Source organism: Petaurus breviceps, unplaced genomic scaffold (genome assembly GCF_028583685.1).
Source record: "Petaurus breviceps papuanus isolate PSGF00001 unplaced genomic scaffold, PetGlider_PUasm1.0 138, whole genome shotgun sequence".
NCBI lineage: Eukaryota > Metazoa > Chordata > Mammalia > Diprotodontia > Petauridae > Petaurus > Petaurus breviceps.
In genome coordinates this window covers 2,908,505-2,923,000 of record NW_027185694.1, presented here as the reverse complement: position 1 = coordinate 2,923,000, position 14,496 = coordinate 2,908,505, and the positions used below count along the sequence as shown (strand labels likewise).

Sequence of the window (14,496 nt, the reverse complement as noted above, 5' to 3'; positions counted from 1 at the left end):
AGGCAGAGAGACAGAGAGAGAAACAGAGAGGGACAGAGGGAGACAGATAGAGAGAGACACAGAGACAGAAAGACAGAGAGATGCAGAATACCTTACTTGAGGACAGGAAAAAAGATGTGGTTTGAGGGATTAGCCTTTCTGGCAATATGCTTGCCTCTATCTGGGACATGACCCATCCTCCCGCCTGGTATTCTCCTTCCTTCCTGCCCTGCCGCCCTTTTTAGAACCTTCCATTGCCTTATTGTAAGCTTCCAGCTTCCCTAGATCATTCCTAGGTGCCCACCTGTCTGTGATGTCACAGGTAAGAAAACAATCAGCTGAACCTTGAGCTGCTGACATTCCCTATTGAACACGTTCCCCATGCTTTGGAATTTTTGAGCAGATCCATTGTGTGGAAAAGCTCAGTGCAAAGCCAGAGGAGTCACTGAGAGTCTCACATAACCAGGGTGGCAAGGTGCCTTTCACCTGAATTTTCAATCGCTGCCTTCCTCCTCCTCCTGGCTAGTCACATAACTGTATATATCCTCATCCCTTCTTCCCTCACTATCCCTTACCATGTCCTCATGGGTACCTAAAGTTAAGGGATTCCCCTTGTGTGAAGTAAAATACACCTGAAATTTTTTTTCTTTGCTTTTTTTTTTTTTTGGAGGGGGGACGGCAGGGCAATTGGGGTTAAGTGACTTGCCCAAGGTCACATGGCTAGTAAGTGTTAAGCGTCTGAGGTCAAATTTGAACTCAGGTCCTCTTGACTCCAGGGCAGGTGCTCTATTCACTGGACCACCTAGTAGCTCCACACCTGGAATTTTTAAAGGCCTATTGCTTTTATCATCATTGGCTCATTCACTTGTGTGGAAATTCTTTTATTCCCCCACCAAAAAAAAAAAAAAACAACACAACCACAACAACAATGGCCTGGAACAGGAAGTAATTTTCTTCAGTTTCCTATGATTGAGCTTTTCAAACCATTTGTGTCCCCAAGAGAGTAACTTACTCTGATGTTCAAAAAAAAGATATTAAAATGGAAAGAACCCGATCCTCAAAAAAGTTAAGTCAGTTATCTAGGGTCACCCAGCTAGCAACTCAAATCGAAATGGGGTTTGTGGAGGAGGTTTGAGAGTAAAAAGCCCTAGTAACCCCCCAATACTAAAACTAGAAACAGGCTACAATACACTTGCTTTCACAAAATATTAAAATGGCTGACATCCACTTCTCCTGAAAAAGGGGGTACACAGAGGAGAAAGTCCAAAGGCCTCTTCAAGCACCTACCTATATCGAAATCTACTGCCTTTAAAAAAGATTTTGCTGCTTGACACCGTCTTGATCTGACTGGATTTTGCATACCTTTAAGAAGAGAACAGAATGTTAGACAGCCAACAGACCAGATGATTGGAAGACTGGGCAGTGCCATTGGTAAAGAAATGCTTTTCCATTTCATGTCACAAATCAATGGAGAGAGGGGGGGCCCATAGCACTATTCAGTCTTCAGGGGTACTTTCTTCCTTGAAATCAGATATGTCAGCAACGTACCAGACCACAAGCTACAGTCACTTTTTTGAATACTGCTCTAATGGGAAAGTTAGGAAATCCCTCTCACCACAGTCCCAAGGGAGGACAACTCCTGTTTTAACTGTGGCTAAATCACCATGACCCAATATCCTTCTCCACAGTTCTTCCTGGTAAATGATGAGGATACATGGAGAGATGGAGACCTAGCCAACTGCTGACTTAGCAGGGATAAAACTGAAATGTAAACAAGAAGCAAATAGCAATAGGGCCCTCAGCCATGCCCCCCAACTCTAAAATACAGATTGGTTTGACACTTCCCATTTTTTGTTATTCAGTTTTTTCAAGTGTATCCAACTCTTCATGACCCCGTTTAGGGATTTTCTTGGCAAAGATAATGGAGTGATTTGTCATTTCCTTCTCCAGCTCATTTGACAGATGAGGAAAATGAGGTAAACAGGGTTAAGTGACCTGTCTAGAGTCACACTGTCCACTGAGAGCACCCTATCCACTGCTCCAACAATTCACACAGGGAACTCAATTATAGAGAGTAGCTCCACATTCCTCTTTACCACTCACTTCAAGGCTTGTGTAGACTGATCCAAGTTAGAAATAATAAGTCTTTAGGCAGAACTCATTGAATGGGATCACTTAAAAGTATATAAAAAATACAATCTGCTATTTGTTAAGTGCAAAAGTGAACATACAATACACTTAGGTAGTGAGGGCCAAGTCCAGCTATTATAGTCATATAGGAAGGAAGTTATAGTCATAGATTCAGACCTGGAAGGGACTCAAATCCAACACAATCCTTCTGTTATGGGAATGGGAATCTAAGATCTTTCCTTCCCCTTGGCCCCCTGATAGGCTTAAGTGACTCTGAGAACCTTCCCTGATTTGAGAATATGCTCTGCCCCCTAATAGGCTGAATGTGGTCACATGGAGCCTGTGGCAGGAGGCTTGTTTTTCAGGAATGCCCACACCTTGTTGCTGTGTGATTGAGCAGTGGGTCAAGAGGGTTGTGACATTCTCTGATCCTGTAGAAGGCTATATATACGCTGATGTGAGGTTTTGCTTTGGGGCTCACTTTGGGAAGAGTTGTGTGACTTGGCCAGATGAGACTCTGGGTAGCCGTTGAGCCCCCCCCCCCGGCTTTGAAAACCCAGATGTTGGTGCTTCCCTCTCTGGTAACTGACTGGGTATGGATGTAATGGTCAGACAGCTGGAAGCCTGTCTGCTGATCTGTTTCTCTGTCTGTATTTTTTGTCTGCTTGACCTTTTTCTCCTGAACTACGTAAATGACATATGTTTGATTAAAGCAAGATTGTTAGCCCATTTTGAGTGGCTTTCCTTTAGAAAAGCAGATCTAGGAATCTGTGCTAGCAGCCATCCTGGGTATGCTAGGGTGCTTGCTGCTACACCTTTTTATACATAAAGAAATCTATCCTCAAATATCAGTGACTTAAACTTACACTTACACTTTGTCACACAGCTAGTAAGTGTATGAGTCAGGATTCTAACTCAGGTCTTCCTGATTCCATGCCCAGAGTACTATCTACTATACCACCTAGCACCTGTGATATAGGAGTCTCAATCCTCAACCTACGTTCTTCCCACTCCTTTCTATTCCAGTACAACTGGAGATAATGATCACAGAAATGACAATTGACATGTAGAGCAGTGAAAACTTTACAAAATGCTTTGCATATGTTATCTAATTGGGTCCTAACACACTATGAGTTAGGTACTACCAGTGGTATTATACCAATTTAAAGATGAGAAAACTAAGGTTGGAGAAGGTCACGGTCCCATAGCCAAAAATTATTGTACAGAATTTGAACCTATAGCTTTTCAGCATCTAATTCCATACATCACATAGAATGTCTCTATCAAATTAAATTTCAGAGCCTCGGGCAAAATTTTATAAAGAGATGGCCTCTCTAGTTTACTAACTAAAGGTCCCTTGCTGCCCCCACTGCCTTCTGGCCCCAAGTTCCATGGGTCTCTGAGAAAGCCAGGGATTGCTGAGAAAGCCATGCTTCTGAATCCCTACAGGCTCCCATCTGAAAGCCTCCCCTCTGCTAATTTGCTTATTATCCCTTTTGTTATTGTTGTGCAGTCATATCAGACATGTCCAACTCTTCATGACTCTATTTGGGGTTCTCTTGGCAAAGATACTGGAGTGGTCTGCAATTTCTTTCTCTAGCTAATTTCACAAGATGAAGAAACTGGGGCAAACAGGGTTAGGTGACTCGACCAGGTTGAACTCATGCAGATGAGTCTTCCTGGAGCTCTATCCACTGTGCCAGCTATCTGCCTTCACATTATCCCTTTAATGAGCGTTTTTCCCTCAGCTGTGACATCTGCAGAAAACACAATGAAGACATAGAAACCCCATCTTTCCAGGAGGCAATCACTTTTTCAGCTGTACCATAGGACTCCTAACACTTAGAAGCATTTTTCACCAAAAGTTGGAAGGATACCTGAATTTTGATGGTAGATTTTAAAATGCCTTGGCTGTCCAGAACTCTAAAGGCTTTGTCTACCCAGATGGAGTGTGGTATAGTAGTAAAGAGTGCAGAGGGCCTGTTATTTATTATCTAGGGAAATTATTTAATCCCTCTATGCCTCAATGTAAAATGAAGGACTTGGATTAAGCAGCTTCTAAAATCCTACCTAGAGATCTGAAATGCCTCCAATCAGAATCATTCTGCTCTTTGGAGAGGGAGGCATAAAGGGAGGCAAAGTATGAACATAGATTTTCTTATAAAAATTATCCACATTAAAAAAGTTATATTGACATCTTTTGTTTTTAGTTTACCTTCAGTTTCCAATATAGCCCTCCCCACCCAACTAAATAGCCATTCCATCCCTAATAACAAAAAATTAAAAAGGGGGAAAAATTCCAGGAACTCTCTAAATACAGTTAACTGAGTCCAACATTAGATGCTATGTTCCACACCCATAGCATATCCACCCCAACAGAGAAGGAAGGGAGGTATATTCTCATATCCCTTCTTTAGGGGATGGAAGTTGCTTGTAATCATTGTGCCTTATTGGGTTTTGCTTTTGTTGTGAAGGGTAAAATGAAAACTTTCTCATGATGATCCACAGGGCTTGTCTCTTGGGATCCCTAAGGGCTGGAGTTGGGAAATAAAGCAGACTTACTGCCCCAACACTCCTTTGCTTTGCAGTAAACTCTGGTGCCAGGGTTTTCTAGCTAATCAATGGCCCCTTTTCCAAGAGTCATTTCAAAATACATTCATTCCTCAAAAGCGCATCAGGGAATTCTTAGTCATCGAACGCTGGTCTGTATGTTTCCCATGCCAAGTAATGTAAGTTGAAATGGGTAAACAACCTATACTCAGGATGATAGGGCCTAGGACCACGCTTTGTCATTCTTCAATACACAAAAATAACAATTGTGATAGTGCTTGAAAAAGCCAAAGATCCTCTCTGTGAGCCAGCTGAATGTGGGAGGGTAGAGCGCTGAAGTCTGAGTCAGGAAAACCTGAGTTCAAATCTCACCCAAGCTGTAGGTCCCTGGGCAAGTCAAATAACCTCTTTCAGATTCAGTTTCCTCCTCTGTAAAATGGGGAAGGCAGCACCTACCCCACAGGGTTGTCATGATGATCAAAGAAGACAATGTGTATAAAATGTCTTAGGAATTTTAAGTGTTATATAAATGTCAGCTAGTAGAGTTGTCTACATTGAGGCTAAAGGAATAACAGAGATCAGTGATTCTAGAGGTCAACTACAATAGTGACATTAAGGTCTCCAATTCCCCATTTTGCCACTGCATGACCTTAGACAAGTCACATACACTACATGGCCTTGACTTTGATGTTGTTGTTCAATCATTTCAGTCTTGTCTGACTCTTCATGACCCCCTTTGTGGTTTGCTTGGCAAAGATACTGGTTTGCCACTTCCTTCTCCAGCTCATTTTACAGAGGAGGAAACTGAGGCAAACAGGGTTAAACAACCTGCCCAGATGTGACACTGCTAGTAGTGTCTGAGGCCAGATTTGAGGCCAGGTCTTCTTGACTCCAAGTCTGGTGCTCTATCTGCTGGGCCATCTCACTGCCTTGCCTCTAAACTTACCTTCGTACCTACTTATTGATTATTTACTCTGCACAAATATCATCTTCCATGTTAGAATATAAGTTCTTTGAGGACAGGGGCAATTTTGTTGGATCCCACAGGGCTCTAAATACAGTGCCTGGCACATATTCAATGCTTAATAAATGGTTTTTATTGAGTGACTGGCTGTCAGTTTTGTCTGCAACAAAATTAATGGGTAAGATTAGGAGACCTCTGAGGTTGTTTCCAGTTTTAATATTCTGTGATGAATTCTATGCTGTTCAGTGTGGATAATAATGAAAATGGAACCCCACAGAAACAATGAAAAAAGTTCAGAAAATAATTTTATTATCTGTAAAAAAGTGGAGAAGAAAATGTGTGAATAAAACAAAAAGATGGATAATCCCCCTGAATTTTTTTTCTTTGGTTCTCTTACATACACCAATGCTCTCCTAACCTGGCCCCCAAGACCTCTCAACTCAGCGCTAAGGCCAGTGGGCCTTAGCCCAAGGACAGCTGTCCTTATACTAGGACAAATCTTATTATACCAGGAAGGAAGCCCCATAAAACACCTGGAGAGATTTTAACTCATTTGCAGATGATCTAGGGTTGACTATGATAAAAGAAATAACTACTACAGACAACAAAAAGGCTTTGTGGATGCTTTTTTTAACCACCAGTGTCAAAGGAACAAAAATAGCTTACTTGTAGAAGGCCTGATTCTCCACCCCACACTTCCAGAGGTGTTTGCAAGCAGCCGGTGTTGAGGTGTGAAATGCCAACATGGCCTTTTTCTAACGAAAGGGAACAGACCAAGAAAGAGCATAAGAAGAGGATTTTTGAACACTCTAGAAACACAAATTAGTATCTGAAGCCCTTTCAAGTCCGAGTCTGGTTCTTTTTTTTCTTTTTTGAGAACCCTTCAAAAAAAATTGTCATCTTTTTAAAGCTACGCTGAAGTCCCATCAGCAATAGTAGGCCTTTCCTCATCTTTCCATTTGTATTCTCCCTCTCCATAACTTTGTATTTATCTGTGTATACCTGTTGTATCCCCTGTCAGAATGGAGAGTTCCTTGAGGGCAGGGGTTATCTGGTTTTGGTACCCCCAGTAACTAAAACATGCCTTGTACATGACATGGTAGACACTTAAGAATTCCTACTGACCTGAACTGAATTTCATATTCCAAGTTCTGCCTTTGACCCAAACTTGGCTGTGTGATCCTGGGCAAGTCACATAACCTCTAAATATTCCAGGAACTCTCTTAGACAATAAATTACCTAGAAGGTGCCAAAATACATGAGTGGAGGAATTTCCTTATGCTGGGAGCTCCCCATACCAGTGAAATCCTAAATCCAGGCCCTGTCCCCACCATCATGCCTAGGATTACTGTTACCCTATGCATAGCAGGCAGGTGATAAAAGGTTTCTGGCCTGTTTCCACAGAAGTCCAAAGCCAACATCTAGCCTTTTCCTTCCCGATTCTTTTCAGCCTATCATCCCCGCAGCAGTCACAAACTCCAAAAGCATGGACTCCACTGCATTACAATGCTATAGCTACATTTTAGGTTCTGCCGTGAATCACAGATAAGGGGGGGAGAGGGGAAACAGATGGTAAGAAAAATAATATCTGACCTCCTTCTGAGAGCCAATCACATAGAATGTCTTCCCTTCATACTTCAATTTGCAGACATCCGGCCTAGGGAAAGAAAATCTCTTTGGGTAAGGAGAAAAAAAATGGCCATTAACAAGGGTAAGTGGCTTTCCTGTAGGAATCTGGCTTCCTCACAAATGCCAAACAGGCCACTCTGAAACAAGATATCATCTTATTATCAGTGAAGACCTGATGAGTGGTGAAAAACGAGAAAGGGAATTACACAGTAATTTTCTTCCTGAGATACAATTCCAAAGGCCGCTCAAAATCACTTAGTTGTTCAATTTTTCATTATATATGAGCCACCATCTTTCAGAGGGTTTTGAGGGACATTATGTACACTGCTCCCCCAAAACTGTTTTGGTCTAGACCTGTTATTTCATCAGTGTGGGGAACCCCTCCATTGATGCAAATCAGTAACTCTTCTGTAACTTACAGTCTTAGAGATGCCTCGGGCACTGAGAGGTTAAGTGCCCAGGGTCACGCAACCATGTGTCAGAGGCAGGATATGATCCCAGGTCTTAGGCTCTGAGGCCAGCCCCTCTATTCACTATGCCTCTATTAGAAATCATATCAAAATTTATTTGAGGCTTTATTTGGTGAAGTGGGAAAAAATAATCATTTCAAATTGGAGTAGATGAAATAATCTGGTATCTGACTTCTCTCTCTTTCTCTCTCTCTCTCTCTCTCACACACACACACACACACACACACATAAACTTGAAAGACCAAACATTCATTCCTGTCCTCTATCTATATGGAGAAATTGTTTACATTTTCACCAAACTGGAAGTACAACAGTGAATAGCAAAATGAGATCAAAACAATGATTTCCATAACATTTTGAATGAATACTCCAATCAAACTTTCCTGAAAAGCTAGCCTTGGTTTAACCTAAGGGGGAGAGTGCTTATGAAGAAATAAGCAATAATGCTGTTTCCACTTATGAAATCAAACATTGCCTGCTCCAGACTGAGTCATTTGTGAGTAGATAAAAGGTAGCAAGAGAATTAACAAAGAACAAGTTAGTTTGGATTTGGGAGAAAAACTTGTAAAGGTTGTAGAGCCATATAGTTAAAGTCTTTGTGGACAGAGGAAGAATAAGGTCCCTCAGTTCTAGAACTTGGGCAATCTAGGAATGGTGGGAATTGAATGAGCCACAAGGACGCCATCCTGTGACTCCAATCTGGATCTAACTCAGTTCCCTTTCTATTCAATTGTGGGTCTAGTGCAATTTCTGTCTTGTGAGAAAACTTTATTCAGTCATGGGAACTGTGAGAAAACTTTATTGCATTGTTTGAACCTACCCTTTGTGACTGGGAAATTGGATCACCTTTATCTGTGGCTTAGAGACCCTTAACTAAGGATCTAGGTGATGCTGATCAGAAGCCCAGTCAGAGCTGAAGACTGATGCAATTATATATTACAATTCTAAGTTATTGTTTCCACATTCCTTTGATTGAATAAAAACACTTGGGGAAAGTAGGACACCTCTTTTTCTGACTTGCATCTATCTCCACCTCAGAAAGTTCATAACATTTCTCCCAGTCAGAAATTTTGTCATTTTTTGTATCCTGGTTTATACCCTATTAATTGTTTTCTTTTAATTAACTGGCCTTACCGGATTTATTTTTTAATGCATAAAAATGTGTCTCCCCTGTATTAGGGATCCAGTGCCAAGCTGAGGAGACCTGATCCCAATTTGTTATGCCATTGGAAAGCAATGCTTAATAAATCAATGTGCTCAGAAGCTCGAACTTTTGTCTCCTTGGTTATTTTAATCAATCTATTCACCACAGTAATAAATTTATATACATATATAATATAAATACAATATATATAATAAATATATATGAGAGAACAGCAGGTGGAAGACTCCATTATAATTTTTTGGATACCACCAACAACACAGCAAAGAGCTTGAGTGGAACAGGGTAAATGGGCTGAGCTATTTTTAGGACCGAGGCCGTTTGTTCATTCGGTGTTTTCTTCATTCAACAAATACTTATCAAACACTGTCCAAGTCCCAGAGGCTGGTTTGCAACTTAAGTCTTAGATTCAAGCCTTGGGAGCAACCTTTTATGCCTTCTTAGGAGTGATATTTATATCACAATAAATCCCAGGCACTCAAGAATTTGGATCAATGACTATTCAAGGCTCTTGGAGACTTTGCGCTGGACCACTCCAGTCTTCCTGTAGAAGATTGCATAGGGGTAGAGGCATCCCCAAACCAACCCTTCCTTCCTGAAGTTATATAGTGAATAGGAAAAGATCACTCTCCACCCCAGCAAGCTCACTCTTCATGGAGGTTGAGAGGAGTTCTAACCAGTCACTAGAAAGCTGATTCACTCATCACACTTGGCAACTTGTTGAGCAAAGAAGGAGGTGAGGCTTTGAGCATATGTTTGTATATGTCAAAACTGGTTAAGAATGAGATGGACTTCACTAAGGGGGAAAAACACAGGAAGATCAAGGAGGTTCAAAAAGGAAATCCTGTGTCTTTCATGTAGTAAATAGAGCCTCCTGCAAAAGAGCAGCAAGGAACTAGCTGAAACAGAGAGCCTCTAAGTGCAAATGAAGGATGTGAGCAAAGGTAATATCAGGAGAAAACAAGGGCAACTGCCCAGGATGCAACATGCAAGGAGATACAATGAGACACTTTTTAGTATTATTTTTATAAATGCATAAACTCAAAAAGGTGCAAAGTAAAACCTTTCCCTCTCTTCCATGCAGTAATTCATTTTTAGATGTTTCATTCATTCATTGTATTTATATCCCCAGCACCTAATTAGTGTCTCCCACAGAAATGGGTTAATAAACATTTATTGATAGATTGATAAATCAAGTCCTACATATCACAATAAAGGTTCAATTCTTATTAACTTTAAGTCATAGGGAACTCAGTTTTCACATTTGGCCTCTTCCCAGTTCTGGTCTCCAGAACATTCATTTTGGAAGTAGAAAACAATTCTGGGACACAATTTCTTGGGGCCAACTGTAGTGGAAGAAGCAGAGGAAAGGAAAGGGAAGGGTGAGTGTAAGGCTATGATTTTCAACTGAGTGAGTACCAGGGAAGAAAATGATAGGAAGTGATTTTGTTTTTGTTTTCTTTTTAGTGAAATCAGGTAGGAGAAAAAGGAAGATATGAACAGAATAAGTTACTGCATGGGCAGTGAGTAAAAAACACATTAACTTGTCAGAGGTAAGTCAGCTTTAAAAGTGAGGATCTGTTGGGCGGCTAGGTGGTACAGTGAGTAAAGCGCCGGCCCCGGAGTCAGGGACCCGAGTTCGGTTCCTGCCTCAGACACTTAACACCCACACAAAAAAACTAGCCATGTGACCTTGGGCAAGTTACTTAACCCCAACTGCCCTCCAAAAGGCAAAAAAAAAAAAAAAAGTAAGGAGCAGACACAGAGGAATTTCAGCAGAAAGAAGGGACCTGGAAAAGAAAGATTTTACAAAGGAGCATGGGGAGGAATCCAGAACAGAACATAAACCCTAAGGTGTAGACTGCACTGTGTAAGAGACAACACTTACAAGTCAGAACTGAACCCAATTTGGAGCAGAATACCAGCCAGTGGAAAGGCTGGTTTTCAAGGGATCATAAGAACAGAGTTGAAAGGCACTTTATAGCTCACCTAATCCAACATTCTTACTTCACAGAAGAGGAAACTGAGGCCCATAGAAATTAAATGATTTGACAAGGTCATCCAGGCTACTAAGTGACACAGCTTGGATTTGAACCCAAGTCTAGTGTTCTTTCAGCCACATCACTAATTTGGGGCAGTCAAATTAATGTTTATTGTTTATTAATGTAAATTAATGTCAAATTGTTTAATCCAGCATATACAGTATAGCCCTGGAAGACAGCTCTCATGTGCTCCTTAAGAAACTTCATCTACAAAGATGCCTCATGGCTTCAATGTAACATGATTTTTAACTCTTTCTGCTGGCTAAGTATCCACAGTTTTCTTTACACTTGTTCTTTTCTTTTTTTTAAGCAATCAGGGTTAAGTGACTTGCCCAGGGTCACACAGCTAGTAAGTGTCTGAGGTCAGTTTGAACTCAGGTCCTTCTAAGTCCAGAGCCAATGCTCTATTCACTGCACCACGTAGCTGCCCCGCCATCCATTCTTCTATGGCCCATGCTCCAGTGTTTCACTATCCTTCTCACTCACTGCTGGAAGCACTTCAATTTCTTAACATCCTTCCTAAAATGTGGCAACCAGAAATGACACAATACTACAGACACAATCTGGTCAAGACAGAATAAAAAGGACTGTCACCTTCTTCACTTAGTCCAATATGCCTGTCTCAGTGCAGTGGAATATGTCAATAACCCTTTTGGCTGCCATGTTTATATTAAGACATCAGACTGACTCCAGGAAATCATCTGATAAGGAAAGAAGGGCTGACTCCTCCTTCAGGCCCCTCCATGAAAAGCACAGGTTCCCAAAGTGGGTGACACCACCCCCTGGGGGGTGCTAGAACAATCCAGTGGGGCAGTAGTAGCCTCAGGTGCAATTGAAGGGGGCGTTGAATAAAAATAAAGGGGTGGTGGAAGCATAAAGAAGAGAAAAAAATTTTAAAAACTCTTCATACAAGTTCCATCTTCTGTGTAACAGAGGTAAAGTCACAGTGATTACATTATTTTCCAAATAAACACACAAAATACAAGTTATAACCAATCAGTGGTCAAATCTGTCAACAGGTCTTAACAAGCAAGCGTAGGCAGATGAGTGGGTAATGCATCGTTGGGAAGTCTATCTATCGGCAGCAATATGTATGTGTAATGACATGTTTATGCTACAATATTATATGGCTACATGATGCAATATTGCATCATCAAAATTTCAATGCAGGAAAAAATCCACAAATTTGCAATTATTAAATTTAAGGTGTGCCATTTTCTAAAAAAAAATTATATAATTTTGAAGTTACACAATTTTAAAAAAAACATTAAAGGGTTAAAGAAAGTAGATTTCCAGGAGGGCGCTGAGTAATTTTTTTTTAGGTGGGCAGTAAGCCAAATAAATTTGGGAACCTCTGATGAAGAGGAACCACATATTTCCCAATGCTCAAAGCCATATCAGGAAGAAGCTGGATTGGCAATAAATATAGAATGGAAGCCTATAAAAAATATGGGCAATGCATTAACCTAAGCCAAGCTGATCATATGAATGAAACTATGTAGCTATAACTTAATTCAGGGAAGTTCTACGTTATTAATGCTTTCAGGCTGTTAAAGGATAAAACTGCACTAAGACTTTGGGGGATACCTTATATGTAATTTGAACACTAAAATGGACTTATATTCTAGTAGAATAAGATTTATAGTCAAACCCATGTGGAAGGAGATGGACTCCACCCCTTTTGAGAAATATTAAGAAAACATTAAATGACATGAGTCTGAAACCTTTGGACTAAAAGAGAGACTTTATTAGTCTTAATTATCAATTCTGAAGCAATGTTCTGGAATGAAACCTTCCTATCCCACCTCCGGGCCCTTCTCTTCTGATCAGCCCAGGAAAGACTCCTCAATGAAGTGGTTATGGTAATTACCAGAATGAGAAAAGAAATAAGTCACTTTTATGTCAATTAATGGAAGTGTCTCTTGTGCTCTCCTTTGACCAACTGAAAAGGAGAATACTTAAAGAGAGTGGTCCAAGAGGGGTTAAATGGTTATGAGAAAATAATTCTCCAAGGGTGTGCCTAAAGTTAAGTGACTTCTGGTCTGCCTGATGAAAGCAAAATGATAACTGAATTTCACTCAAGTTCTATTAGATGCTTAACCACATTATGTAATTTCCTTTGTTTAGGAATAATCTAAATTGTAATTTGAAACTGGCTTATTAGACATTTTCAAAGTTATGGAATAACTCTGCCCACCTTTACTCCTCTCTCTAAGCTGAAATGCTTACAATAAAATAATCTAAGTTAAACTTTGTTCATGCAAAGTTTGTGACTAAAATCCAGAGCAGAGAATTTTCTTCCATGACAGTTGACTAGGTTCTAAGGACCCAACAGAGGAAGTATGTTGAAGAGAAGTAAAAAGGAAAAACTGTGGTCCCAAATTTCACCAGAAGAGGTCCTTTTCATGTGCAAAGTAGCAGAAAAAAAGTTATTAGAGGTAAACTTTTTGATGACAAGTTTTCAAAGGTCTAGGTCTCTTTCATTTAATCTAAAGCCTGGATATTTAGCAGACCTGAATGTAAGACCAATGGAAAAAGGAAAATAATTTGGGTGTAGATGAGGAAAAGTTGATGTAGTGCTTTCATACCAACCATTTTCACCATCTACTGGGCTGTGACACAGCCCCAAGGACCATGGAAAAGTGTAAGGTGATAGCATTAACATTTCCAGCTGGGGTTACCAAATTTCCCCTGAGGAAAGGAAATAAGAGCCAATAGAGAGGGTATATTTTGAGAAAATTGGCTGATATATAATTCTGCATTTCGCAAAGATGGTATATGAAGAGAGTATAATTGTAGCACCACTTTTTTGTTGTAGCCAAGGATCGGGAACAAAGTATCTCTCAACCGAGGAATGGTAGAACAAATGACGGCAATATAAATGTATATATAAATGGCATATAAATGTAAGGAAATATTGCTGAGGTGTAGGAAATAATGAATATGACAGCTTTGGAAGACTTGTATGTACCAATATATGGTGAAATGAGGAGAACACTGTAGTCAAAAACTATAATAATGTAAAGGAAACTTTGAAAGATCAGAGAATGAGAAATATAGATAGATTTGTATGAATCAATACAGAGTGAAATAATCAGCCTCTGGAGGACAACTTATCCAGCAACCATAATAATGAAAGATCTGGAAGATCTTAGAATTTTTACTGAAGCAAGGATCAGTAAAGACATGAAAAGACTGATGATGAAGCAGCCTAATGGTAGCAGGATGATGGTCCTCAAATGTCATCAATATCTTGATTTGTTTTGCTTGACAATATGTAATATTTTTTTAAAGGGAGGGCTTGTACTCAAGGGTATAGGAAAGGAATATTAATGGAATATTGTAAAAAGATAATTTATAAAATACAATTTTAGAAAATTTAGAAACACGTAGAAGAAAAAAGAGTTCTTAAGAGGTCATGGAAGCAAATAGTATGATTTTTTTAAATGAACTAAACAAATGTTTATGATTCATCTAAGGTAATTTTTCATTTTCTTTTGGAGCTGAATGTTTTATGATGGATGGAAGGAAGGAAGGAAGGAAGGAAGGAAGGAAGGAAGGAAGGAAGGA

The 14,496-nt window shown here is 40.1% G+C and overlaps 1 protein-coding gene across 1 annotated transcript in view; it reads right to left on the bottom strand.

Moving 5' to 3' along the window:
• The window catches only part of FRMD3 (FERM domain containing 3), a 348,473-nt gene that overhangs the window by 44,151 nt on the left and 289,826 nt on the right, over nt 1-14,496 (bottom strand). Inside the window, exons 9-11 of the mRNA XM_069105383.1 lie at nt 7,217-7,280; nt 6,290-6,378; nt 1,267-1,341 (exon numbers count right to left, since the gene is read on the bottom strand). Coding sequence (XP_068961484.1) covers nt 1,267-1,341; nt 6,290-6,378; nt 7,217-7,280 — 228 coding nt within the window. The remainder of the gene's footprint in view (nt 1-1,266; nt 1,342-6,289; nt 6,379-7,216; nt 7,281-14,496) is intronic.